This window comes from Lonchura striata, chromosome 1, assembly GCF_046129695.1.
Source record: "Lonchura striata isolate bLonStr1 chromosome 1, bLonStr1.mat, whole genome shotgun sequence".
NCBI classification, from domain to species: domain Eukaryota; kingdom Metazoa; phylum Chordata; class Aves; order Passeriformes; family Estrildidae; genus Lonchura; species Lonchura striata.
The window spans coordinates 119,306,247-119,331,817 of NC_134603.1; the positions used below are offsets into that span (position 1 = coordinate 119,306,247).

General features: G+C 38.1%; 1 protein-coding gene across 4 annotated transcripts in view; it reads left to right on the top strand.

Moving 5' to 3' along the window:
- The first annotated feature begins 9,813 nt into the window (after positions 1–9,813).
- ZNF385D (zinc finger protein 385D) overlaps positions 9,814–25,571 on the top strand; it is a 416,407-nt gene continuing 400,649 nt past the window's right edge. Inside the window, exon 1 of one of the 4 annotated variants that reach the window (XM_021538112.3) lies at positions 9,814–9,886. In XM_021538112.3, the coding sequence (XP_021393787.2) occupies positions 9,868–9,886 (19 nt within the window). In that variant the 5' untranslated portion in view covers positions 9,814–9,867. Of the gene's footprint in view, positions 9,887–9,928; positions 10,040–10,267; positions 10,404–25,571 lie in introns of those variants that run through there. The other 3 variants (XM_021538113.2, XM_021538111.2, XM_077787150.1) reach the window with 3 other exon arrangements.

Below are 25,571 nucleotides of genomic sequence, written 5' to 3' on the forward strand. Positions count from 1 at the left end.
ACACCTTAAACCATAATATTTTCTCCTCTGTTATCTCACTGCTATACATTTCATTAACCTTGGCAGGTATATACAACATTTCTAACTAATTAGATTAAAAGGTTTTGCTATACATGTGTTTCTGGCATGGTGTAAAGGATTAATCATATGATGCCACAAGACTTTGCAAATGGATAACTGATATATTTTTCCCTAGAGTGAAAAAATAAGGCACACTTTAAATAATATTTCCTGGGTATCAGTTATTGAATCTATGAAATGTTAAGGCTACAAGTATTTTTTATCAACATTCTTAATTTTTTAAGTGTTCCCAGACAAGAAGGAATTTTTAATAATAAAAACTTAAATGTGATGTTGTTTATACATCATAAAGATTTTTTTTTCATTTCAACATTCTCAGACCCTCAGCAGCTTCCTATAAATCTATATCTTTTGAGCAATTCCCATATCATATTGGTGAAAACCCCCAATTTGCCATTAATCAGACGGAATTTGCCTCTGCTGAAAAAAACCTGTGATTGAGAACAATGTCTTCAATCTATCTCTCCAAAAAAAACATTTAATAGTTCAGTCCTTCTGGACAATGTTAAAATAATAACTTAAGCCTAAACTCTCATTTGGTTTTCTCATTATGCTCACTGGAGCTAATGGGACTATATGCATGCTTAAGCATGTACTCCAGGGCTTTCCTTATAGGAAACGGCAATGGTTCAGAATGGCAAGGGGATAATATTTAATCAAGGAAGCAAGTTTTAGTTCAAACTTCCACCATCCTTGTTATGTCTAATAGTGAAGGAAATTATTTAAAAACTGCTGGCACTCCATCCTTATTCATCAAAACCACAAAATGGTCTATTACATTTTTCTGCTACTTGAAACTTGGAACATGAAAAGTTATGGGACTTTTCCCATAAATCCCTTGCTTGCAAGAACAAGCACTTACAGGATTGACCTGAAAATCCTGAAGTTCTTTCTGAGTTTTCTGGAAGCTGGGGAAAATCAGTGTCTTAGAGTGCAGGCACCCAACTTGGCACCTGGTTTGTATCTAAGCTCAGTCAGAATCCAGATTCTGTTAGTAGGTCTGTTTTAATAAAAAAGTTTAGCAGGATCTCTTGGGAGCATGTCTAAAGAATAATAAAGAAGTGTCTGCCTCATAAATGTAGCTTGGGCCACTATTTTAAATTTAATTTCAAATTTAAAAAAAGGCTAAAAAAGGAAATTTCCCTTTTAGTCAACAGTCTTTATATTGGATAAAACACTGATGTAGAAAGTGGCAAACTCTGGTTCAAAATCCTTTATGGCCATTTAAAACTACATACATATTAGATATGGATGTTAACCATTGGCTCTAAAGAATTTTCCAAGAATGGGGCACGTTTTCATTCTGATTTCAGTTGATTATAGATAATGATTATTATATATATAGAAATTCTTACATGATAAATAATTTATATATTTGTGTTGTAGGAAAAAAAAAGTCAGCATCACTTCATTAGGGAGACCTGTAGCAATTTTTCCTTCTTCTCCCTGCACAATTTACCTATTTTACATTTAGGAGTCTTTAAATAGCTTTGTGAACTGCCAGTTCTAGTTCTTAGTAGAGTTCACTTTGATCCACATCAAAGGTAGATCTGCCCATAGACACATAGAACAACATCACATACTCTTTTGGTAGTGAAACATTTTTAATTTAGACATTATATTCCCTGATTTTACGTAATTGTTCTTTGTATTTTATATGTCCTATGCATTAAGATTGTCTCCTTTACTGAGGCAAGTTTCCTGTTGACAGAGTCAGGAACAGAAATTAAATAATCTAAGCTGAACTTTGGTCAAAACTAAGATCTTCTATATTTGATATTAGGATATAGAAGATATTAACCCGATCCAGGGGATGGGAACATTAACTAATATTTCATGTGCCTTGGGTTTATCATATTCCTACTAGGCCCTTTACATATATTCATTTAATGTGGAGTGAACCTCAGTATTATATTGTTCAAAATATTTTGTAAGTACTCCCAAATCCTTTGAAATCATTTGACTTTATCGGGTGCAGCTTGTCACATACCTTCTTCTTTTTTTCTCCCTTGCAAATTATGTAAATGTAGATCAAAATATGATATGCTATAGAAAATGTTTCCTTCCCTGAGGGTGAGTACTTAATATTGCTGTTTAAGTATGAGTGAAAGAAATGATTGTAGTACAGGATGCACCTAAGTCTAAGAGGATGTTTCATTGTTCTGTTGAATTGCTGCCGTTTTTAATATTCAGACTTCTTGTCCCAGGTCTATAGAGCAGTGCTGTACAGTTATTCAATACGTCAAGAGGGACTCTAGCTATGTAGACTTGAATTATCAATATTTATTTACTTTTATGTGGGTGTGTGTGTGGTGCAGTGCTGAAATGTTTCTTGCGTTTGATTTCTGAAAAGAAATTTATAGCCTGGTTTATATGCTTTACATAATTTGTTTTGGCAAAACTAGTTTTTTATTCCTGTATTTTGAGGTCTGCAGTGACCTAGAATGACTTTTTTTGCCATTATACCTAACACATACCAGAGGGATGCCATGGGATTAAAAAACATGTTAAGAACAACTGTCTTTTCAAGTTTTAACTCCCTGATTACCAGTAGGAATTGTTTCTTGGTTTATTAGCATAAGCCAAGGAATAACTTAAGTGGAAATGATCTACCAACTATTTAAGAAACAAGTAAGTTACATATGATAAATATAACTGTATCTATATAGGGAATGCTTCTGAGAGATATAAGATTATGAATTCCTGAAAGATACAATGTATTCCTGTTGAAAATTATGAGATAAAAATAGCAGAGGCAGATTTGATACAGTTCTGTGCATAGCCCTTCTTAGTTTTACTGTAGTTAAACAGAAAAAAAATAGGAAGACATGGATCATTATTACCAACTCTAATGCGCCTTTTGGTTTTTAAATGTTAAGTAGTTCTATGGTGTGTATCTGACTCATCATGTATTTCCATATCCCTTAGTCCTCTGGCTATTAAAGCTGAACCTGAAAAAAATGCATTGGGAACTCAAAAGGTGTCAAACATTAAATTGGTTTTTTATCTTTAGTCTGTAGGAAAGGCAGAGTCTGGTTGTGACAGCCTAAAGCAGCCCTGGAGAGGCATGTTGCTTTCCTTTGGTCATGAACAGGGCACTGGCTCCTGGGAGCAGTGTGTTACACAGCTCAGCTTTACACTGGGTAAATTAAAAGCTGCTTCTTCTCTCTTGTCCCCGTTTCCTTCACATTTCCTGCTTTCCTTTTCTGTATTCATGCAGTACTGTGGAAATGTTGATTTTGACCAAGAATGAAAGATCAAATAGGTAAGGCCAAAATGTATCCATCAGAACTGTGCCTGGTGGTAAAGACCCCGTTGCTGCAGAGGCAGCAGGGAAGGAGTGCTGACAACGAGCCTCATCTCTCATTTCACACAGTTCTGGTCTCTGTCAGCCCTGAGATGTGCCAATCAACTAGGCAGCACACGACCTGGCATGCATCATAATTGGGAACATTAGCAGTATCTGCTTCTGAATCCAAGATGAGATTGTTTTTCTGGTATAAAGAAAAGAGCTTTCATAGAGAAAAAGGACATATTGGTCAGTCTCCTGGGAGGTAGAACTCATTCTTCTACATCTGAATTTTTTCTTCTGCAGGCCAAAAGAGCAAAGTTGCAAAAATTCTATTATTCAGAGCAAATAGGTTTCAAGGAGGTTAAATATTGTATTGTAGTGTGATAGTTCTTTCTATAGCACATCAGATAAGAATGAAGCAGTGAGACAGAGGTGTCATGAAGTAATACTGCAATAACCTAGGAACTTTTCCACATATTCTTTTGGACGGTCAGACCATCAGTGACAATGTCCTAGATTTCTGCTACTGAATGTGACAGAGTTGTGCCCATCCACTCAACTCCAAAAGATTCTTGGATATGGTATGAGTCCAAAATTAAAAGGAATAGAAAACAGCTTCTGAGCAGAAGCGCATTAGGGACTAATGAAAACACCAAAGAAACTTGAGTAATGGTGAAGACAACTATAAAGCTAAAAAGTTGCATGCTGACTATCAGGGAACCAACCAAAGGAAAAAGAACCAGTGCTAATGATAAGGGATCTCCCATACACCTAATTCCAAAGGAATTTCCTTATTTTCATTCCATATTCTTCTTTGATGTTACATAGAAGCAGTGCACAGAATGTTTTGTTAAAGTAGTTTTTAGATATCTATTTACAATTTAAATATGAATGTAGCAATTCTTTAAAGAATTAGGTGGTTATTGAATTAGAGAGGGAAAACCAGACCAAATTATGTAATTTTGATACACATCTTTAAGAGCTGCAAACCTGTTTTACTCTGTTCTCTTTATTCAAAGCAACACTTTCTCACTAAAAGCCAGGGAAAAGCCATATAATGCAGCTGTGGTGAATTTAATGGGTGATTAGAGCTACAAAACGATATGAGTTTGGTTACATTATCATGCTACTCAGTATGTATCATAGGCTGTGTTTGATGCACTTTTGGCTACTGCAGTTAGGGCTCAATCCCAGACACCAAATTCAAGCACAACTCCCATGGAAGAGAGAGCGAAACCGTGAATTGTGGTCACAGAAACAAAGAAGAAACAAACTATTCACAGCTGCAAGTGCCATTAAACCTGGATGAGGTTTCCTGCAAGCTCCTGCAACCCTCCATGTGCCAGAGGGATGCTGCAGATATCGTGGCTGTTGGCAGGGAGATGCACAGCCAGGAGAGGTAATGCTTCATTCTGCATGTTCCTCTTGCAGCCCCTGGCAATAGGTTTTCTGCAGTTTCCTACAGAGCTGCAAATAGAAACTAAAGCTGTGTCAGACTCACCGAACGATTAAGAAGGAGACAGGTGAAAAAGAGCTTGCCTTTTCTTTTTATCTTCAGGGTAAGTTGCCACTGCAGGACAAAGATTTGATTCTATTTAGGATATGAGAAGTCTGTTTCTACTCACAACTGTAAGGATTAAATTCTTAGTTCAGATTCTATTGTGATATTTAGTGATACTAAACTGAAATCAGTTTCATTTTTGAAAGTAGAAAGGAAGATCTCTTCAGACTGTCTTAGCATAGCTATTTCTTTCTTAAACTCTCTGTTAATTAAAAGCTGAGTTTAGCCTTTTATGACTGACCTTCTAATTCCTCTTTCAAAGATCCCTGTGCATAACTTTGCTCTATATTTATTTAAAATCCTATTCCTCAGGGCATCCAGAGGAGAAGCCCTAGTAAATACCTGAGAGCAGTGTGTCCTCTTGGGATCCTGCCTCTTGTGCATCCTAAGTATTATCTTTTCCTCCATCTCTTTAGTAGCATTACTGTTTCATTGGCTAACATGAGGGATCAAGAAGCAACCTTGCAATAATTCCACAGCTTTGAAAGCAGAAATTTCTCTTACATAACATTTATTTTTCAGTCACTGAAACATGGCTGACACGAAAAATCAGGAATTATTCAGTTTTTCTTTATAATTTATACCTTTGCAACTTTTATTTCATTCAGAAACCCCCCTGCTTATTTGTGAGCTACTAAGTTGTGGTACCTGTAAATACATACACTTATCTCTAAATGTTTGCTCATTGTGTTAGTGATGTATTTGTACATGCAGTTTCCCCAGCCTGCTGTAAGTTACAAAGTAAAATATTGAAATATCTCTGGCATCTGGGATAAATGAACTTGAGATTACAAATCTTGTAGTTTTTTCTTCATATTGAATGAAAAGACAAAAGCATGCAGGCAAGTCTGTCCTGCAACAAAAAGTCTTTCAGAGACAGGACTATGATTCAAGTAAGTCCCTCTGATCAGATTTGTGTAAAAGTTTGGAAAAAAATTTACTTTTGGCAGGAGGTTCAATATGTAATAGGATCATTTGATATTTGAGCTCCTAGAATAGTAGCTTAAATGCTCAAAGGGCAAAGTTGTATCCTGTGGGCTTCCTAAACTTCCATATTTATCCATCTGATGCATCTATCCAGCACCTCTGATTCTTTGGGCAGATCCTTGATTGCTTTTTGCAGTCAACTGGATCAAAGTCTATGCAGCATGAAATGTGTAGGTGCAGTTTATGGATTGTATCTTCTGTATTACCCATTGGATGTAGCCCTTCACTTCCATTCGCTGGGAAACAACTTTTCTGGTGTTAGGAGTAATAACTGAAGGAACAAAAATGGGTAAAACAAAGCACAGGCAAGGGTATAGGGAACAAAAATGTTCTTTTGCAGTGTGACTTGTTTCACAGTTATCTATTTTTTCCCTAGTTTCTAGGAGTAGGATAAACAATATTACACTTAAAAGAAATATTCTGGGACTTCAAGTGTACTTTAATTTTTGCATATGTAACCTAAAAATTCTATTTTGTAGATACAAGGATAAATCACTATTTCTGCTTCGTTGAACGTGATTTTAATGGCTGTCTGTTTTTGTCAAACTTCTGGTACTAAGATCTGTCATCATTGCATGTTCTTTTTCTATGACTTAGCTAGCCTTTTAAACCTACCCCCAGGTTTGTAAAATAATTATGAGCAAAAGAAGCCAAAAATATGACTTGTTTAAGATTAGCCTTGAAGCCTGCTTCAAACAGCTCTGGCCAGCAGCAATCTTAAGGTTTTGGGCTAGTGGGGATCCCTGCTGCCCTCTGTGCAGGCACAGAGTATCCTTGCTGGACTTTTATGTGCATAGCTGCCCCTGGCACATGGAAGAAATAAGACTCAGATCAATTATGCAAAGGATTATAAAGTTGTGGTAGGGTGAACACCTCTATTGTAAGGGCAAGAGCCACCACAGCCTAACTCCTGCTCTGTGCCTTGTGTTGCATTGCAGCTGCAACCAAAGACACCCTGCTGTTTTTCCAATTCCTCCAGCACCAGGAAGCACAAGAAGAGCCTACACTGGGTGATCCAAAACAGTGCATGAAAACAGCTGAGGTTGATGTGAAAGAGCAAGTGGGGGGATGAGTGCCAGTTCAGCTGCTTTGTTGCAGCTCTGCACCTACACAGAGCAGAGGAGGGCAGCTGCAGACAGGTAAGAGTGTGCAGTTAAAAAAAAAAAAAAAAAAAAAAAAAAAGCAAAAGATATACTGCTTGGTATTTAGCTTTTGTGTGGTTTGTACAAAATCTCTTGTGGTGCTTTGTAACCTCAAGGCATCTTCTGTAGGGGCATAGATTCCCATGTGGAATGTCAAGTGGTGGTCTGCAAGGAGTCAGTGTAATTTTGGTAACTACTTCTTTCTTCAACCAGCTTTTCTCTGTTTGACCAGATTAGGAGATGTAATCAGAACAAAAATAACAGAGAAAATTCGCACTAATGGTAAATTATGAGGATGTAGACACCAAGTATTGAACTGGAAGGTAGGAAGGAACAGAAGAATCCAAGTCTTCTGGATTAGTGGTGAATTGCTTCCTTGTTCTGAGCTGAAGCCTTTCCAATTTGAGGTCATGCCCTCAGAATGTACTGTGTATTTCCCTTTCCAAAGGAAGCAAGTTTAATAATTTCAGCACTGGGAACCAGTACTATTGGAAATGCTTCCATAATGTTCTTAGGTAAAACAACAGATGCCTAAGCAAAAAAGCAAGTATGGCAGTGCAGTGCTCCTATTTGTGAGGGTCTGAATAAGTCTGTTCAGCAAAAGCAAAATTTAGAACACGCATTCAAACCACCAGTCTGTTTTGTGCTTATGTTCAAAGGACATGCTGAACAGAGATACGGCACCCAAATACTCATTTGCCAGTGGAAAAACAGCCCCAAGTTAATACATGGAAACAGTTGTACATCTCCAATGCTAAATGAGCAGGAAACATAAACAAGACTAAAAAAAATTAGCTTAAAACCTATGGTGCCATGGCAAAGAAATTACAGTATGAAACACCGATGTAGCTCTTCAGTATTATAATTTTATTATATCTGCACCTTTTCAACAGAGGCTTCTCATATTATCAATTCCACCTTTTGTTGGCAAACGATGAAGCATGATGATCTGTCAAATCACAGGTAGTACACTGAACAATAATATTTAAGAAGACTCTTGTCTCTTTCCCTCTTTAAAAAAGAAAAACATTTGATTTTGATAACATAAAAAATCAATTTTTCAGGGGGGGGTTGCAAATATGTTTGTTCAGCTGTGGAAGCTTCTGCAAAGTTACCTCTTTTCACAGTGACAAATTAAGTATGTCAGATTGATAAGAGTCTTATTTTTATTTTTCTTTTTCCCTTTTCCCCCCCATATTTATTAAGGTTGTTCTGGAATATTAAATCTGCATACAACTACTGCAGTTTTCCTCCTCACTGATACTTTGTTTTATGTGGAATATATGTTTACAACATTTAAAAATATTGCTCCCTACAAAACACTTTTATACTCTATTTTTCATTTGCATTCCAAATACTTGCTGTAGGGTTTTCTTATTCTTAGCAAAAAGAGATAGATCCCCAGATGTATTTTCCTTTGTTTTTCTTTCTTCCTTCTCCCCTGTGTAAATACTCTTATAGAAGTAAATTTAACAAAAGACCATTCACTATAAAAAACTTCCTCAGCGGTGACATGATACACCACACACCCACTTGTGTAGTCTTTATCAATAACAACAGAAACAGTGTCAAGTGATAAAAATATATGTGATTTAAATCAGCCGTTTTGGGAGTATATTTATTCAAGACCCTTCAAGCAGAGATGAATAGCAGGTTTCTAAATGTGGTGTTATGAGGGTAAGCAAATGAGTCATTATTTGTATTCTAGAGCAACAGAGTTGGGCAAGAACAACACTGCAAGAGGGAATAAGCAGTCGTATCTAACTGTTTATTCTATTACATTCATCACCACAGGGTGTATCTGTGCATGTGAGGTCAAGGTCAGTGATCCTTGCTCACATGAATCATTCTCAGCACTAATGAAAAACACCCCTGGTGCAGCGTGTTGGAACACCAACAGCTCTGGCAGGCTTGTGACACTCCTGACTCCTGAGCACAATTCACAGGTGAGGCAGAACGGCTGAGACATCGGGGCTTGGGATGGATGAGAGCTTAACAGGGGCTGTTGGTGGAGATTGGGTGTTGGGAGATTGTTGGTGGAGGCTGTGGGCATTGAGAAGAAGGAGGATGATTTTTAACTGGATGACAAAACAGTGCTGCTGTGGGCCAGCTAGAGCTCCTTTACACCTTGGCTGTTTGAGTTTCAAAGCTGAAGAGTCTTTCACAATGAAATTTTAATTAAAATATCGCAACTTGGATCTCAGTTAGTTCCCAAATAGAGTTTTAAAATTATGATAACAAATCCTAATTATTTTTCTCCACAAGTTTATTGAAATCAAGGAAACAGAGATGGAATATAGTGGCACATGAAGAAGGGTTTATGTTTCTTCTCTCTCCCTCCTCCTCTTTCAATCAGTGCAAATTCTGCATACATTTTCTCTGTATTTCTATGTCCATATAGAAAGAAGGATACATTTTGTGGAAGTGCTGATCACACATATATATAGGGGTATGAAAAATTAGAAATCAACCATGGAATAACTTTTCAGGGCTGCTGCAGTCACTACTATAATTTGATATACAAAGGGATTTATTACTAAGGTTGCAAACAAAAGTTATGCGCATTATGTTTCTTGCACTGCAATAATCCTTCTACAGAAATTTTGGCGACCCCTCGCCAAAGCCAGGGGAGGAACTCGATGGCCGGAGGAGTCCCCGGGACTCTAGGGAGGAAGAAGAGGGTGCTCCGCGGAGGTGAGGGAGGGAAGGAGGCAGGCTGTTGTCTCACCACACATGGTCTTGTGGGAAGTGGGAATCTCAGGTTGAGTTACTCATCGGTATGGAGTCAGGAGTGTGCACAACCAATGATTTTGATGGCAGGAGGTAACGTACACATGTTTTTCAGGGAAGGTGCTGTAGGAGGACTTGCCGGCGGGCAGGAGGAGGTTTGTGCCGAGGGCTGTCATTTCCCAAGCGCGGAATTCTTCTCATCCCAGGAGCCCATCACCGCCGCCTCCGATGCTCTCCTTCGCCGCGGTAGGGGCAGGGGCTGGCGGCGCACGGACCCGGCCGGGCAGGGGGGCGGGCGCCGTCCCCAGGGCTGCTCCGGAGAGCGGGGCGGGGGGCGCGGGGCGGCGCTGCCCGGGCTGGGCGCTGCCTGCCCGCGCTGATTGACGCCGGCCCGGGCGGAGGCGGGTCCGCGGGGACCGCGCCGCTCCCGCCGCCGCCGGGCAGCGCGCCCCGCGCTCCGCCGCCGCCCCCGCGCTCTCCCGCCGCGATCGCGGTGCCGCCCGCGGCATGGCCGGCGCGCTGGGCAGGGGGGCGGCGTGCTGGCGGATGCGGAGCGCGGCGGGCGGCAGGAAGGAGAAGCCGCCGGGCTCTAAGCCCCAGCCCCGGCACGGTAAGGGGGCGGCCGCGGCGGGGCTCGGCGGGGCGCCCGCCGAGCTGGGACGGGAGCCCGAGGTCCGCGCGGGGCAGCCTCGGGGCCAACTTGCCTGAGACTTGTATTACCCGCTCGGACCCTCGGGGGCAGCGGGATCCTTTTCTCCTTTCTCCTCCGCCGGGTGCGGAGGGAGAGGAGCTCCCTGCTCCCAAATTCCGCCGGGCTGCGCCTTATGTCTTTTATTTGCCGAGGCGAAAGGAGAGGAGCTGCGTTCGCGCGCGTTTTGGCATCTCGCTTTGACAGCGGCTTCTTTGATAATTCCTGCAGAAAGCATTTCTAATCTGGCAAACGTCAGTGAACCTGAGAAGAGTCCTCGAAATCTCTTTTGGCTTTCACGATCTTAATGCCCGGAAAGCACTGTTGAAAATATTGCCCTGTATGCTGCTGTCTCTTCCTCACTTGTTCGGAGAGACAGATGCTCTCTTTGAAGGCTAAACAGCATATACAGACAGTTCTCCCAAAATCACATCCTGACTTTGAAGACACAGAGTGGAGTGGTGTTCCACGAACTATTGAAAACAAATGTTGAGGTTCATGACCCTTGTGTGCTAAACACTGAATGCAGTTTACCCAGAGCCAAATCTGTCGTGTACAGTTCTCTTACTGTACTGCTTGGCTGTCACTGTTCTCTGCTTTGAGGAACAAACCCAACTGTTTGTGGATCTGGTTGCAATTCTGGAAATCCCACTAGAATTTGTTCTAGCTGTGTGTTCCCCCTTGGGTTGTAAACCCACTATTCGGGTAAGTGGGTTTGCAGAAGTCTCTGACCTAATCCTTTATGCGTAAAGTAACAGTTTAAGTTGTGCTTGAGTTCTGCGTCAGTTTGTGTTTGGTTGTTGTTGTTTATGTTTGTCCCCAAAGCAACTTCGTGTCTTTTCCTGAGAAACTAATTTGGCTGAAGGAGTAATTTGTACTCTTCACAAGTCCAGAGGTTGCTGTAGGTCATTCAGTAATCTTGATAACAAAGATGTTGGGATGGTGGGGAGTCTGGTGTTGGTGTTTTGGGAAAATGCTTGCTAAGAAAGTAATACACAAGTAATACACAATACAAGTCCAGGTCTGAAATGAAAGCAAACTCAGTGTTTCTTCTATTGATTGTCACCTGGATGTTTCTGAGCTGGAACGCTTCTACAGCAACATCTTTTCCATTTTGCTTCTTTGGAAGCAAATTAAAAGTCAGAGCACAGATTTTGTTAGTGGATATCAAAGATCCTCTTAAGTAAATTCTCTGAGGAAAAAAGTGTTATCCATTTAGAAGGAAAGGTGGTTGTTTAAAAGTAATTGCAAATATTTATCCTATTAATTCTGATTGTGATGCTGGTAGTAGGGACTGACATGTTGATGAGATTCCTTTAAGTTGTGTACCTATCTTATGTGGGTATTACACAGTAGCTAGGCACGTGGACCAAAATTCTGGATGCAGTGAATTCAGTGGGAATTTTGCCATTGACCTAAGAGCCAGAATTGAATCCACAGACTGTGTAGTGTGAGGTGTTGGGCCAACATTGGGCTGATTCAGCTGTGCAATTGTGGCAAAGTTTATAATCCTGCATATGCTGCTATGATTAATATATTATCATAATAGCTTTAAATTTAATTAGTTAAATCATGCAGTTATAAAATAACTTGGTTTTAATTTACCTTAAAAAAGGTGTGATATGCTTCAGTCCATCAGGATTGCTTCTTAAAAAATGTTTTCTAAAATATCATATTACACTGAATTCACATTTAAGTAATTACTGCAGTAACACAGAACACTGAATTACACTGAAGCCCATACACTTTGCATCCCAATTTGATTTCAAATGTCATTTAAAAATAAGCACTCTATTGTATTGCCTTTGCAAAGTGAAATAGACTTAGTCACCAGATCGTTTACTTACCTTTGACAGCTCCAAATATAAGGTAAAAATAAAATCAGAGTATTTTGCATGTCCGTAATACTGATTGTATACTATAGGGAAATATTTGGGATGGAAACCAAAGATGTGGTATTACTTTAGTATGCTTACAAAATTTTCAAAGTTATAGAAACACTCATTTTTCCAAGAATAGGGTTTTAAGTAAATTTCAGCTTTTGTAAGTAGTGTTGATAAATTCATCATACAGAAACAGAGAACTTAGTTTAAATGTTTAAGCTAAAGCATTAGAGAGGTTATAAGTAAGATATAGCTAAAAGTAAAATTGTGGTATATGAACTGCCAATGATTTTTAACTAGCAAACAGACTGACACGTTTGACTAATTTACACCTGCATGCATTCAGCTATCAAAGTGAGGTGGAAACTGTTCACCAGAGAGCTGTATGAAATACTTTGAAATTTGGGAAGTAATATTTATTGGGAAGTAATATTTCTTCCTAATCTCTGTTTTTGCTGCAAAACCATTTCAATGGGCCACCATTCTACCTTGGAAAAAAGAGTCTTAGCTCTATGGATCTCAACAGCTCTGTTATGATTGACACCATCTGAAGACCATGCACAATATTTCTGTGTATGTTTGGATTAAGATATGTTTATTTGGGCATCACTTAACAGTCTAAATTGGCAGGGTGAATACTGAGTTGCAGCTGAGCAAACCTGCCATTTAACTGAGTCAAGTTACAAATATTTTCCAGCTTTGACATTCTTCTCATCTTTTACATGAGGAATTAGGGAGACTTTCTGTACTTCTCTGATATTTAAAAATACAAATATGAAAATTTCCCTGTGATCTCATGTGTAAAAGTTCTTGTTTTAGAGGTTTTTTTGTTTGATACCATGTAAAGCAATATAAAGCAGAACTAGCGTTTCAACCCATTGTGATCTATACAGTAAATGAAGTCTTGTCAAGATTCCAGCAAAGTGTTCAAGATCCTGTTGAGATGATGAATATTAAGAGTCTTGTAAAAAGTCCATTTAAAAATTTTTAATGTTGGGTTATCATTGGCAACTTAGCTGTAAAATCTCCAAAGAAAACTTGAAAACTGACAGCTATAGCCAAAATTTTATTACAGATTCTCTTTAGGCAGATGTTAAGAAGTAGCATAATGAAAAATATGTAAATAAAGTAATATTTTAGTGTACTACTTGAGAAAAACTTTGAAATATTTGTATGAGAAAACTTCCTCCCTTGAGAAATAAATGTGGAAGGATTGTGACTAAAAGCTATGAAACAGAAATAAGTTTTAAAATACTTGGTACCACTAGAAGTAACTTCTGGAGAGAAAGCAATGTTTTATATCCCTTTTAAAGCTATGTCAAAGTTAGTATAAAAACACTTACCAGGGGAAAACAGCACAAGTAAATAGTGCTGAATGTATGTATAGGAGTGTGTGTATCCACATAGGTGACATTTTAGACAGAAAGCAATTATTTTCAATTTATTTCATTTTTTTTAAAAGGAGCTCACAAAATGTGCCATATTTAGACTGGCAAGTGCAAGTTCTCTATGCTTCAGCCAGCACAATGAAATCACTTAGTTTTATGCCAATATGTTAAATTATACCCAGGTAGGATGGGTAAATGAATATGAGCTCTAACAACACAGACAACTTTTTCACCTGGAACTGCTGACTAATTTTAGTCTTCACCTCTCTAGAGTTGTCACAGAAAAAGACAAAACCTGTTGTTGCCATATCTGTTTGGTGTAATGGAAAGGTTGTAATGTGGGAAGGGTAGAAGTCAATGTATTATTGCTGCAGAGACATGGTCTCTTCCAGTTGTGTTGAACTGTTGGGAGAATGGAGAGAGAGGAAAAAAAACCCTTCAAACCTTTTCATAGTTCTCTTCTTGAATAAGCTTAGTTGTGTGCATATGTGCAAACATCTAGGTTGCTCCTGGAGTGGACTAATTCCACAGTTAACAGTTAGGAAATTAATTTGTGCTTGAGCTTTCCACTTTCAGATATTCTCATCTTTTTACATTTCTTCTTGAAATATTCAAAAATGTGCTTCAGTATTTTCTGTTGGCTTTTCTTTTTCTTCCTTCTCTGTCTCCTGGGAAATAATGTTATTGGTCGTGTTGGGGTAGTCATAACCAAATCTTCTGTTTTGCTTGAGGCATAGTTCTCTCACCTCACTTTTTACATATGCCTTATTGTAGCATTTGTGAAAGTAAATGTCTGAAATTAATGTAGGTTTTATATATATATAAATATATGTATATGCTTCATATAAAGGAATAGAAGTTTTCTTCTTAAAGCACGTAAACATCTATTCTGTGATCAAGTGGAATAATCTGCAGGTAGATTTTAAATATTGAAACGTTTTCCTAGCCTTTATGTTCAGAATGTGTGAACATTGATGTTATTTCTGTTTACATCTACTGACACTTTGGTGCTGCAGCCACTTTTGGGGTCTCATTAGTAAGGCAGTGTGTTTACTGTGCAATGCAGACTGTGCTCTTAAGGCAAGGCTTTCCAAACAAATAGGTGGGTAAGGAAGGGTTTTGACCTGGAGAACAAGAGGGGTTGGTTTGCCAAACATATTTTAACTTATTAGCCTTTCCCTTTTTCCTTTGGTATATGAATTGCTGGCTAGCTATTACCACTTTCTGTGGTTGTTTCTGTTTTTTTTTGTTTGTAAAAAAATATTTGTTTTTTTCTTTTGTTTTTCAAATTAATTCCCTGTAAGAAAGGCAATACCCTAGTGGAAGCCTAGTTCATAAAGAGGATATTTATGATACTGCTAAAACCTAGCATTATAACTTCCTCAATTAGAGGTAAGTAATCAGAGCTAAAAATCCTCAGACTATTCTATATCTTAATTTATGATAGAATGAAAAATACACCATCTAGATCTTAGAAGCAGACTCCAAATACAGTTTTCTGATATTTATTGAAATCTAATTTTGGTGCAGAAATGTAGTTAAGAAACCAAAGACTTCCACTTCATAACCAGATATATTTTTCTGACTTTTATTTTTTTTACAGTATATTTGGGTAGTTTTATTCAGACAGAATCTAAAGTCACCTTGTTGGGAAGTACAAGGTGTGATCTGAAAGGAAAAAAGAAAGAATCACTTTCCTGATCATTTGGCTTTTGCTGTTGAAAATTCTGAAGCTATGTGAAATGATTACTCTGACAGAACTATAGAAACTATCTCATTTCAGTACATTCTAAAATATTTTATATTTTGAGTAACCCTGACTCCGGGGCATTTTATACTTGCTCCTGGAAGTTTCCAGTCCTAATATTCAGTTTAACATTTCTGCCTTTGTCTTTCCATTTAGCCGTGCCATGTTAAAACAATGAATCATCTTGTCCATTAACTACAGTTGGAATGTCTGTTTATGCACGGAATTTGTTTTGTCATGTTGCCTTAATAATTGATTGGAACTGTGGCAACTCCTGACTGCTTTCTTTGGGCTATTCCCAGTGCTGTTCTGAGCAGTAGAAGCATAAGCCATCCCCAGACCTGGAATGTCTTTACCCTCTAAGAATTTAACTTGTCTTTCTTATGAAACTGTTTTCATTTTCTGTCTTCATGCATATGACATTGTGTAAAGGATGTAATATTTCCTGTAACACTTGAACAAGGAATATTGTTATTGTAGGTTCACTTTGATACATTCTGTTTTGTTGATGGATTTTAAATTGGTGCTGATTAATATATTGAAGCATTAAATAGCAAGTGAAACAAAACTACTATGGCATTCTTTGAGTAATTTAGGAAAGTGACATGGTGCAAAGGAAGGGGCTACAGGGCAGGGAGGTTGTGCCATTGAATGCAAATTTGTGCCTCTTGCCTTGTGAGTGAGCTTGAAGATAGCACTTTGGTTGCTATTTAGGCAGTGTTTTGAAAATAAATGCCCTTTTGTTAAAAAAAGCATGACACTGGCAGTTCCTGGAGTCATTAAATAGTATTTGCCTTACTTATGTAGTAGTATCATTGAGATTATTTTCTTTATTTCCTTGAAAATATATTTGTTTCATTTGAAAGATAAATACTGAAGGATTTTCTTAATAAATAAGTCCAAAATACTGTGTAAAATGTGTTATTTTTAAGATGGCTTGGTGGTCTTGTCTTGGGCACTGATATCTAAGAATATTTTTTGTGTGCTCTTGATGACTAATTTTTATTGACTTGTTGATGCCACGTTCCTGTGGTAAGCATCAAAAAGTCGAAACAAGGAGTAGGAATTAGTGGGTAGGACCTTCTCCTGAAGGCAGATTAAAGTAGAACTGTTAGTTTGTGATAATGAACCCAAGAGCCTGTGGAAAAAAAGGAAGAAAAAAAGAGTTGTTATTGTCAATGCGCTTCATTGCGCTTTGCTGTACAAACCATTCTGGTATTTTGTTCAATACTTATTGCTCTGAAGCTCTGAAACTACAGAGCTGTCTAAACTGCTGGCATTTGTAGTGAGGGGGAGGGATGGGAGGCTGAGAAGAGATACTCCTTCTCCAGAAGTTGGATTGAGTTAATTCATGTCGTGTAACCAGATGTCCTCATCAGTTTCATCTCTTTGGCTGATTGTCACCGTGGTTTCATGTGGGAGGTCATGGTTGCTGCTAGACAAGAAGTGGGTGTGAGTAAAATTTTTTAGGAGGTAAGTGAGAGGAGGTTCTGTAATGAGAAGCTGTACACAGAGAGATCAAGGGACCCCTGCGTTGCATTCATATCATCAGGACTGCAAAACAGATGAGCTGCTGCGTTCTGGAATGGGCAGAATGTTTCAAGACTTCTGCATCATTTTTAAATATAAGACATCATAATCAAGTCCTGACATCAGTAATGTGTTCCTTACAATGTTCAAACCTGAATTAGAGGGAATGGGAACACAGTATTCAATTTTTATTTGATTTAGAGGTATGATTTTTTGGCTTTCTAGCTACTTGGAATTCCAAGATCTATTCAAGCCTATGAATCCATTTAAAATCTGGAAGAAAGTGTTTTTTTTAACATTTCTATATGTGTTTTAAGGAAACATGTCTTTTCCTGTTCTGATGATGTTGGACTTCTGTATATTCTCTATGGCAGGACTGCTCCCAGACCAGGTATTGATTTCAGTTAGCACTGAAGTTGCCTGAGGGATGGCCAGTTGTTTGTGTTAATGGTACTGCTGGGTGCAGCCTAAATTGCTTTGAGCATTTGGCCTACAAAGGCAAGTTCTAATGAAGCAAAAGAGAATCTACCACTCTTTTTTTTCATTGTGCAGTTGTGGAGGATTTCTTGTTATTTTTCACTGAGAAGTGGTAATAATCTGATTAGAACAGAGGCATATATTGTTGGGGCTTTTGTTTGTGTGGGTAGTCTTTGTTTTCTTAATGTCCAGGCTGAAAAGCTAGTCCTAGGTCAATTACCTTAATTTTTGGGAGAGGACTATATTGCAAGTGTAGAGGTGGGAAAAGGATCACCTTACAGAAACTGCAGTGACTGGAATGAGATTCTGATCTTGGAAGGGTTTGATCTTGTGGGCTGTAGCTGCTTGCTGTATGCATCAGATCAGGGTGCATACAGCAAGCAAAATCACCTGATTTTTCAGGCTTTCTGAATTCTTCTGTTTTGGCACTTGTTCGAGGGATAGAGCACACAAATGATCTCACAGAAGAGATGATTAAGTGGCACCTGAAAGTTTTTCAGAGTTCTTAGCAGCATTGTGCAATTGTTCCATTGCAGGGAGGGTTAAGCTGGAGCAGCATCCTTGACTAGCCTATTGTCCCTCTTATTCCTGCACCAACATGATGCCAGTTTGATGGCAGATGGATATTTTTAGCCCAAGGCTTTTGTAGTCTGCAAATTCAAACTCTGTTTTATGATTTTTCTTAGCATAGAAAGAGGAAAGTGGCCAAATTACTTATTGATGTATTTTGACAATTGTATACTGCTGTTTGATGGTGATGGTGGAAGTTTGTTTTGCATTTTTTTAAATCTAGTTAAAATATTTAGATCCAATAAGTTCTGATTATATTCAGCTTCTCTAGTGGAAACTTGAGGAATACATACATACATACCAATCCTGCAGGTTGGAAGGACCCTAAGGAACATCTCTAGTCCAGTCTTCCGCTCTATGTCAGCTGTGAGATAAGATCAGGTTGCTCAGAGCTTTCTTCCATCCAGTCTTGAAAACATCCAAGGAAGGAGGGCACAAACTCTAGCAACTGGTTACTTTTTCACATCAAAAAGCCAAAGAGCGCCTGATAATTTTGGAAAAGTGGGAGCTCTAGATTAACAGGCATCTTCCTAGAAATAAATCTGAGAGTAAGTGGTGCTAAAGTGATTCCACTGATGATCTGAAGTACCACTTACCAAATATAATGAAAGCTGCCTTATTTTAGGATGTTCCAGAAAAGATACTGTGGAAAACTAATAATTTGCTAAATCCATAGTGTTTTGAATATAAATAATTCTAACGATTCCTAGGCTTGCAACTTGTTACCTGGGTTCACCTAGAAACTTCATTAAATTTTTGAGACATACAGATGGGTACGACAGCTGTCTTGCCCTTCAGCTACCTGCATAAATCAGAAGTGCAGGTAAGAGTTTGTGATGGGAAGGGTCTTGGCAACCTGAGTAACTGAAATGTTCCAGTGTCATTATAACACAGATGTCTCTGGTCATTATAGAAAGAGTCTGAAAGACAGTGCTTTACTTTTGATTGGTTGGTTGGTTGGTTGTTTTTGGTGGGAGGAGGCAGGGAGGAGAGGTTGTGGGGGCTGTGTGTGTTTTTTTGTTTTGTCCTTTTTTTTTTTTTTTTTTTTTTTTTTTTTTTTTTATCCTCCACAAGGTCCCAGTTTTGAGACAATAACGAGACTGCTTGTTCTGATGTCCTGCTTGACACCCTGCCCACAGGGTGGTTGGATTTCTCTGGATGTCCCCTATGTCTGGCTTAAGGAATTTCACAAAGAACCAGCAGCTCCACTGCATCTTTATTTCCTGGTATCTTCTTGTGTACAAGCCTACAAGTAAATTTCACAATTTTCCATCAACATTCCTATATCAGAAATCCCCATGTAACATAGCGTGTATACAGTACTACAACTTTGCTGGTAATATATTTTCCTGATATAAAAGAGTACTGTTTTTTTTTTTAAAAGCACGTTATGACTTTTGGTATAAACTGCTATTGTCCCACATATCCTAATTAATTCAGCTATTTGGTATAATTAATTTTTTAATGCTTCTGCAGTCATGTAATAAGATACATTGGCCCACCAGCCGTCTCAAGGCACTCATGTTAAGAAATTGTTTAGAGACTCACTTTCTTTGCTTAATAATACTTTAATAAGACCTTTCATTGAGCTCTGTGGCCATTAAAGTCTTATTTTTGAAATTTTCTTTTCTTTGTCTTGTCCTCAAGTGGTTTTTTTTTTGTTTTCTTTAAATCTGGCATCAGATTTTATCTTTGTTCCTGCTCTTTGCAGGTTTTGTTTTGTTTTTAACAAGTAGATGGATAAGAACCTCTGTCAGTACAGATATGATTCAGAAATCTTTGATCAGTGGTTTTCCTTGAAGTCTACAGTCCTGGTAATACTTCAGGTTTCAAAGCTAGGGACAAAAGATTAAGAAACTAGTTTGGTAAATAGAAGTAATTTATGATTTTCCTAATGTAGGGAAAAAAATAGAACTCTATCTGCTACCAAAGTTGTGAAAATTTGGCAGTGGCTGACCCTGTGATGGGAAATCCCAAGATGGATTTCTTCAGTTTGTGCTATTTTACATGTTTCTTGAGAATTAGCATTTGTACTTCAACAGTTGTTTTTTTAAACGTGTCTGTGTTTGAGAAGGGGTGCATGAAGCCAATCCATACAGTAGAAGGAATTGCTATGTCCTAATAACCTTTTCAGGAGTGGATGTTCTCTGGTCATAACTTACAGAACCTTGAATCTGGCCCAGAAGGACGTGGGAGTGAAGGGTGCCATGAAGAGCTCTCCTTGCCAGAGCAGCACTGTGCAGGGTGTGTCTGTGTTCGCCACACTTTGTCGTTTGTGTGTTTTTGCTGCAGAAGACATGCAGCAATCACAGCAGGCACTACTGAGCAGCGTGGCTGGGAACTCTGCTGCCATCTGTGTTAGTGCTGCCTGTTCCTGTTGTGTGCTTGCTTCCATATGTGTAGTTTAGCACTTGGTCTCTACAGCCAGTGGAGTAATATATCTGAAAACAGCTGTGATAATTGAAGTTGATGGCAAACAGTCATTTAAGAAGTTAATTAATTTGTTTTCAATATATGTTCTGTTTTTAGTTTTTTTTCTGTAATATCTCCTACTCCTTCAGAAACATTTTGTGAGGTACTACTGCTCAGTCCAAACTTGAACTCATCACTTTTGGCTTTGCACATTGTAATAGGCTCCACAGCAACCACTGTGATGCCATAAACAGAGGGTTTGACTTCAGGTGAAGAATGTAGGCAGTAAAAGCAGAATAACCCATAAAGGAAAATGTAGGAGGATAGGGAAGACAGGGAAAGTGATTATTTTGGCTTTCTGTGTAGTGATACACCACCCACCGTTCCGGAACTTTTTTTTATATCTTTACTGATAGCTGAAAGAAAATCAATTATTTTATGATGTCAGAGTAGAACTTTCAATTTTAGGCAGTATAATTGGAAATATATACAAGTAATGGAGTTGTATTCTGCATGAGGTTTCTTTTTCTCTCTTTCCATTCATTTTTAAAAAATCACTTTAGTAAATCCACCGTGGGAGGATCGTTTTGCTGCTGTACTTTTCCCAGGATGCAGCAAAAGAAATTGCATTTGCAGTTCATAGAGAATGAAATTAGACTTGCTCTGTCCTGATGATCCACTACTCCTACACCCAGCACATTTCTGGGAGAGACTCTTGCTTGCTATAAGAGACATTGCCCTGACTGTACTTGCACCTGCTCTTGTGCATGAAGGAACAGGCATGGATTTGGGCCCACGTAGCCCCCAAATTAGAATTTGGCACTGTATGGAGTGCCTCTGTGTGGGTCTGCCTCCTTCCTCTCTGAGGCGTTGTTCGTGGAAGGGGAAGAGTTCAAACGCATCACTTTGTTTGCTTATAGGAGTTGAGACAGCTTTCTGCTCTGCAATGGATTTATACCTGCTCAGAAATAGCATGGTCTCAGAGAGCATCAGGCAGCTGAAGGATGGCCATGTTCGTCTTGCATCATCTCATGTTCACAGCATAGTTGGCTGCTGGACTGTGAAACCAGTAGAAAGTAGTTGGGAAATGCAAATGTCATTGTGGCATCTGGAAGAGTGGACTGTGATGTGTGATTTTTTCTTTTTTTTTTTTTTTTTTGGACACACTCCTTTTTCTTGTTGGGTTATAAAACCTTGCTCTTAAACCCTTCAGCCATCCATCCATTAGAGACTATGTACATAAACCTTCTTTTGTGTCCAGCCAGTTCATTTTTTGGGGGGGCTATGGCTTCTCAAAAGCAGCTTCAGTTAGACAAACACTCAAATGACCTTAGTGCTCTTGTAGCAACTTAAGTACCTGTGTGCCAGACTGCACAGCAATAAGTACTTCCTTTTCTTACAGAACAGAAATTGAAAGCATATAGTGCCTATGGAGAAAAACATTCTCAAATAAGAGCAGAGAAAGCCCAAGGATCAGCAAGGATTTCCATTTAATATAATGCTGATCCTGTGCTCCACAAAGCTGGTTAATGTGAGGAGTCTTTCACTAGATCAATATATCTGTATCTGTCTATCTAGCTAATCTATCTATCTATATCTATCTATATCTATCTATATCTATATATCTATTTCTTCAACAATTTTGGCAGTTTTCATTTACATTTCAAAGGCAGAGAGAGACTGAGAGTACTTATATGTGTAATTCCAGTATTCCAATAGTCCCTCCATCTGGATGGTTGTTCCTGTGAAACTGACACAGTCTGGACAATTTTAATCAATTTCATTTTTTCCAGCTTCTCAGATGAGCCTTTAATCTCTTGCTTGCTGATCCCTGTTTTATAATCAGATTTGACAGCGATAGGATGGTAGTAAATATCTTGATATAAAGGTCCATAATAAAGTAGGACTGTTGTTTCTCTCCTTACTTCTTGGTGAGGTAAAATTTTATTTGTGAAGTGTGAATAACTTTGAAGCATAAAGCTGTCTAGTCTGGGGCCATTTTCAGGTGGATTCGTTAACAAGTGAGAGGTTTATTTTCTTCTCCCCTCTCAAAAAGAGATATAAAAGGCTTATTTGTGACATACTTCTTAATATTTTTGGAAATGAATTTGATATCAACTTGACTAATTATTCTGTTTCCCTAGAGGCTGATAAGATGCTTTTCCAAATAAGATATAAGATAATAGTTATTTGACATGTGGATAGTAATTTTCTTTTCTCAATAAAGCCATTCTGGAATAATTTTAATGCTGTCAATAGAAACCTTATTATTAACTGAATAAAGATATGTTTAATAGTTGCATTTAGCAAAAGCCTACCCATGGTTGGAGTTTTTTTTATTGTTTTGTATACATGTGTTAGCTGCGTAATTTCTGTGTCTATTTTGCTTCCCATCAAAGTGGAAAAATCCTTTCTCTTTGCCTTTTAAGTTATCCTCTGCACAATCTTGCAGGTCCAATTAATGGTAAATATATTCAAAATAGAAGGTTGGAGATATACACAACATGATGAGCATACCCAGCTTAAGTGCAAGCCGTGCCTATGGAATAAAGCAATTTTGTTCAAACATTAAGCTGTAATCAATCATGTTTAGTTTTAATAATTTTTTTCTTGAATATTTTTTCCTGATTGTGTATCTCCTTTACTTTTTATATTCTTAGTTATAATTTTGGCATTATGCCATTGTAACCTGTCTGCCTGTACTTAATATTGGGAGAAAAAAGACTCTAAATACACTGCCATATTTTATTTCTTTCTCTTGCTCTTCTTTTCATGATAAACTAATTTCCATGTCTATACTGTTCCAAAATTTCTTCCCCCTTTATTCAGCTCCCATAATCTCAGTTAAATCTGAGCTTCACTCTTAGAGGCAAGAATTTAAATGTGGTTTCTTCCCCTTCTGCTTAAACCCTTGCCTTTCCTTTTTAGGATTTGGTGTTCTTGCCACCTGTGTATTCAAATGTCCATCTGGCACACTACAGAGTTTTCTAATTCTTTTATATATATATTATATAATATATATATATATATATGTTAATTTCCTTTTCTTAAAGAAATTTATGGTGGTTTTAATGTATGTGAAATTATTCAGTATTTTCCTTTACAATTGTAATGAGAGTCCTAATTATCAGCCCAAAAAGCTCCAAAATCTACACTTGCTTATATAATAGTACAGTAATTTTCATTTATGCTTTTTCTGCTTTCTCTCGGTTTTATGCCAATAATTTCAGTAAGATCAAACATTGTAAACTTTCTGGGTATAACTTTAGAGATAGAACAGGAGATTCTGAGGAAACCATACTCCTAACAATATGCTTCAAATCCAAACTCCAATCACCTGATGTACAGAGGAGTGCTGCTGATGATTGTCCTCTTCAGAAGCTGGTGTTTTCCTTGATGTTGCTGTAGGAAGAGATCTTTGTTGTTTTGGACATACATTAGAGAACTCAAAATTGCTGACAAAAAGGGGCAGTCTGATTTAGGACATTCCCACAGATTTTGTGGGGGTAGGGAAGGACTATGTTAGTGCTCATCACTGGCAAATGGTAAGAACCCTTTTTATTGGGTCATTGTTTCTGACAGCTTCATCCAGCTGCCTTTTCAGTTCTCTCTGGACATGCTGTTACAGAACTGTGAGAAACAGATTGAAAAGTTGCGTGCAGCAAATGAGCAGTACAAGTTCCTTATTAATGCTACTTTTCCCTTTGGCAAGCTTTTCAACTTCAGAGAGTATATTTCTTCCCCTGCACTTGGAATTAAATTTGTATGCCTTGACAGCCAAATTATTTGCTGTAGGAGTAAAACACCACATCTGTCCCTCACTGAAGCTGAACACTTTGACTGAGCTGGCTCTACCAGTGCACGATAGCATCAAATGGTCCATGGGCCAAAAGAAGATTTTCTGATAATTGCAATTTGTGTGGGCAGATACAAAGCTGAGGTGGCCTTCAACAAATGGGGTCAAGTCACAAATAATTAAACATTCAGGCAAAAGTGATAACCATCATTATTCATGTGGCTGACTTTTAATTGTCAGCCATGTGGCTGACTTTTAATTAGCTTGGAATTATGCTTTACTGGTTTAAGTGAAAGACGGAAAAGATTTTGTCAGCTGAAAATAAATTGCTCGAGTTTTTTTCAGGGATTATTACTGAAACCAACACAATTCCTTTTAAAACTTGAATTATATGCAATATATATTTTTATATATGTTATATCCATATATAAATTAAATATTGATGTATAAGAATAGAGTGCCTGTTGTGGAAAAGAATGTGCACAACTCCATATGAGAGGGGATGCAGCGTTACCTGACTCAACCAGTTATAAGTGTTTTTTTGGCAGTGAGTGAAGAACTGAATTTAATGATTTAAACATACAGGGACCTATGGGCAATGTCTGCACAGTGGTTATTTGCATTTGAGAAATGGGAGCAGGTATCCAAGGAATTTACTGAAGTAAGTTAATAGGTTTTTGAGTGTGCAGAAAGATAGATGTACTCTGGGGAAAGGTAGCATGTGAACAAATCTGAATTCACAGGGCTTGAATGTTGGTGGTACTTTGCAAAATTGCTTATCAATAGCTTATTGAGTAAACAATTTACTTTAGCAAGTGTGGAATATTGTAAAGTGATGAAATATGATAGCACTGATAAGGAGGGTGATACCAAAGCCTGTGATTAACAAAACAGTAGAATTAGGATAGAAAACCTCACACACAACGTTTTATTTCCAGATAAAGAACATTCTACAACTGAGCCTGCACAAGGTGAGTGCAGTGTGTTTAAAAATGAGATGTGGAAAAGAAGAAGTACTTAACTGGACCAAAAAAGCAAAGAGGAGTATAATGTACAGTGGTCAGCAATAATGATCATTCTAGTTCATCAGCTGAAAAAAGTATTTGATAAATGTCCTAATCACAGAATGAAACAGCAGAGAGAGACCATTTTAGTTTTCCCTTAATTAAAGCCAGGAAGCAAATGAGAATCCAGAGCTAAAAGTCTTCAGGTATCTCTGCTTTGCCTGCAGAAACTGACAGGAATATTCCAAGTAGGAATATGACAGTTTGTGAAAAAGCTACTTCA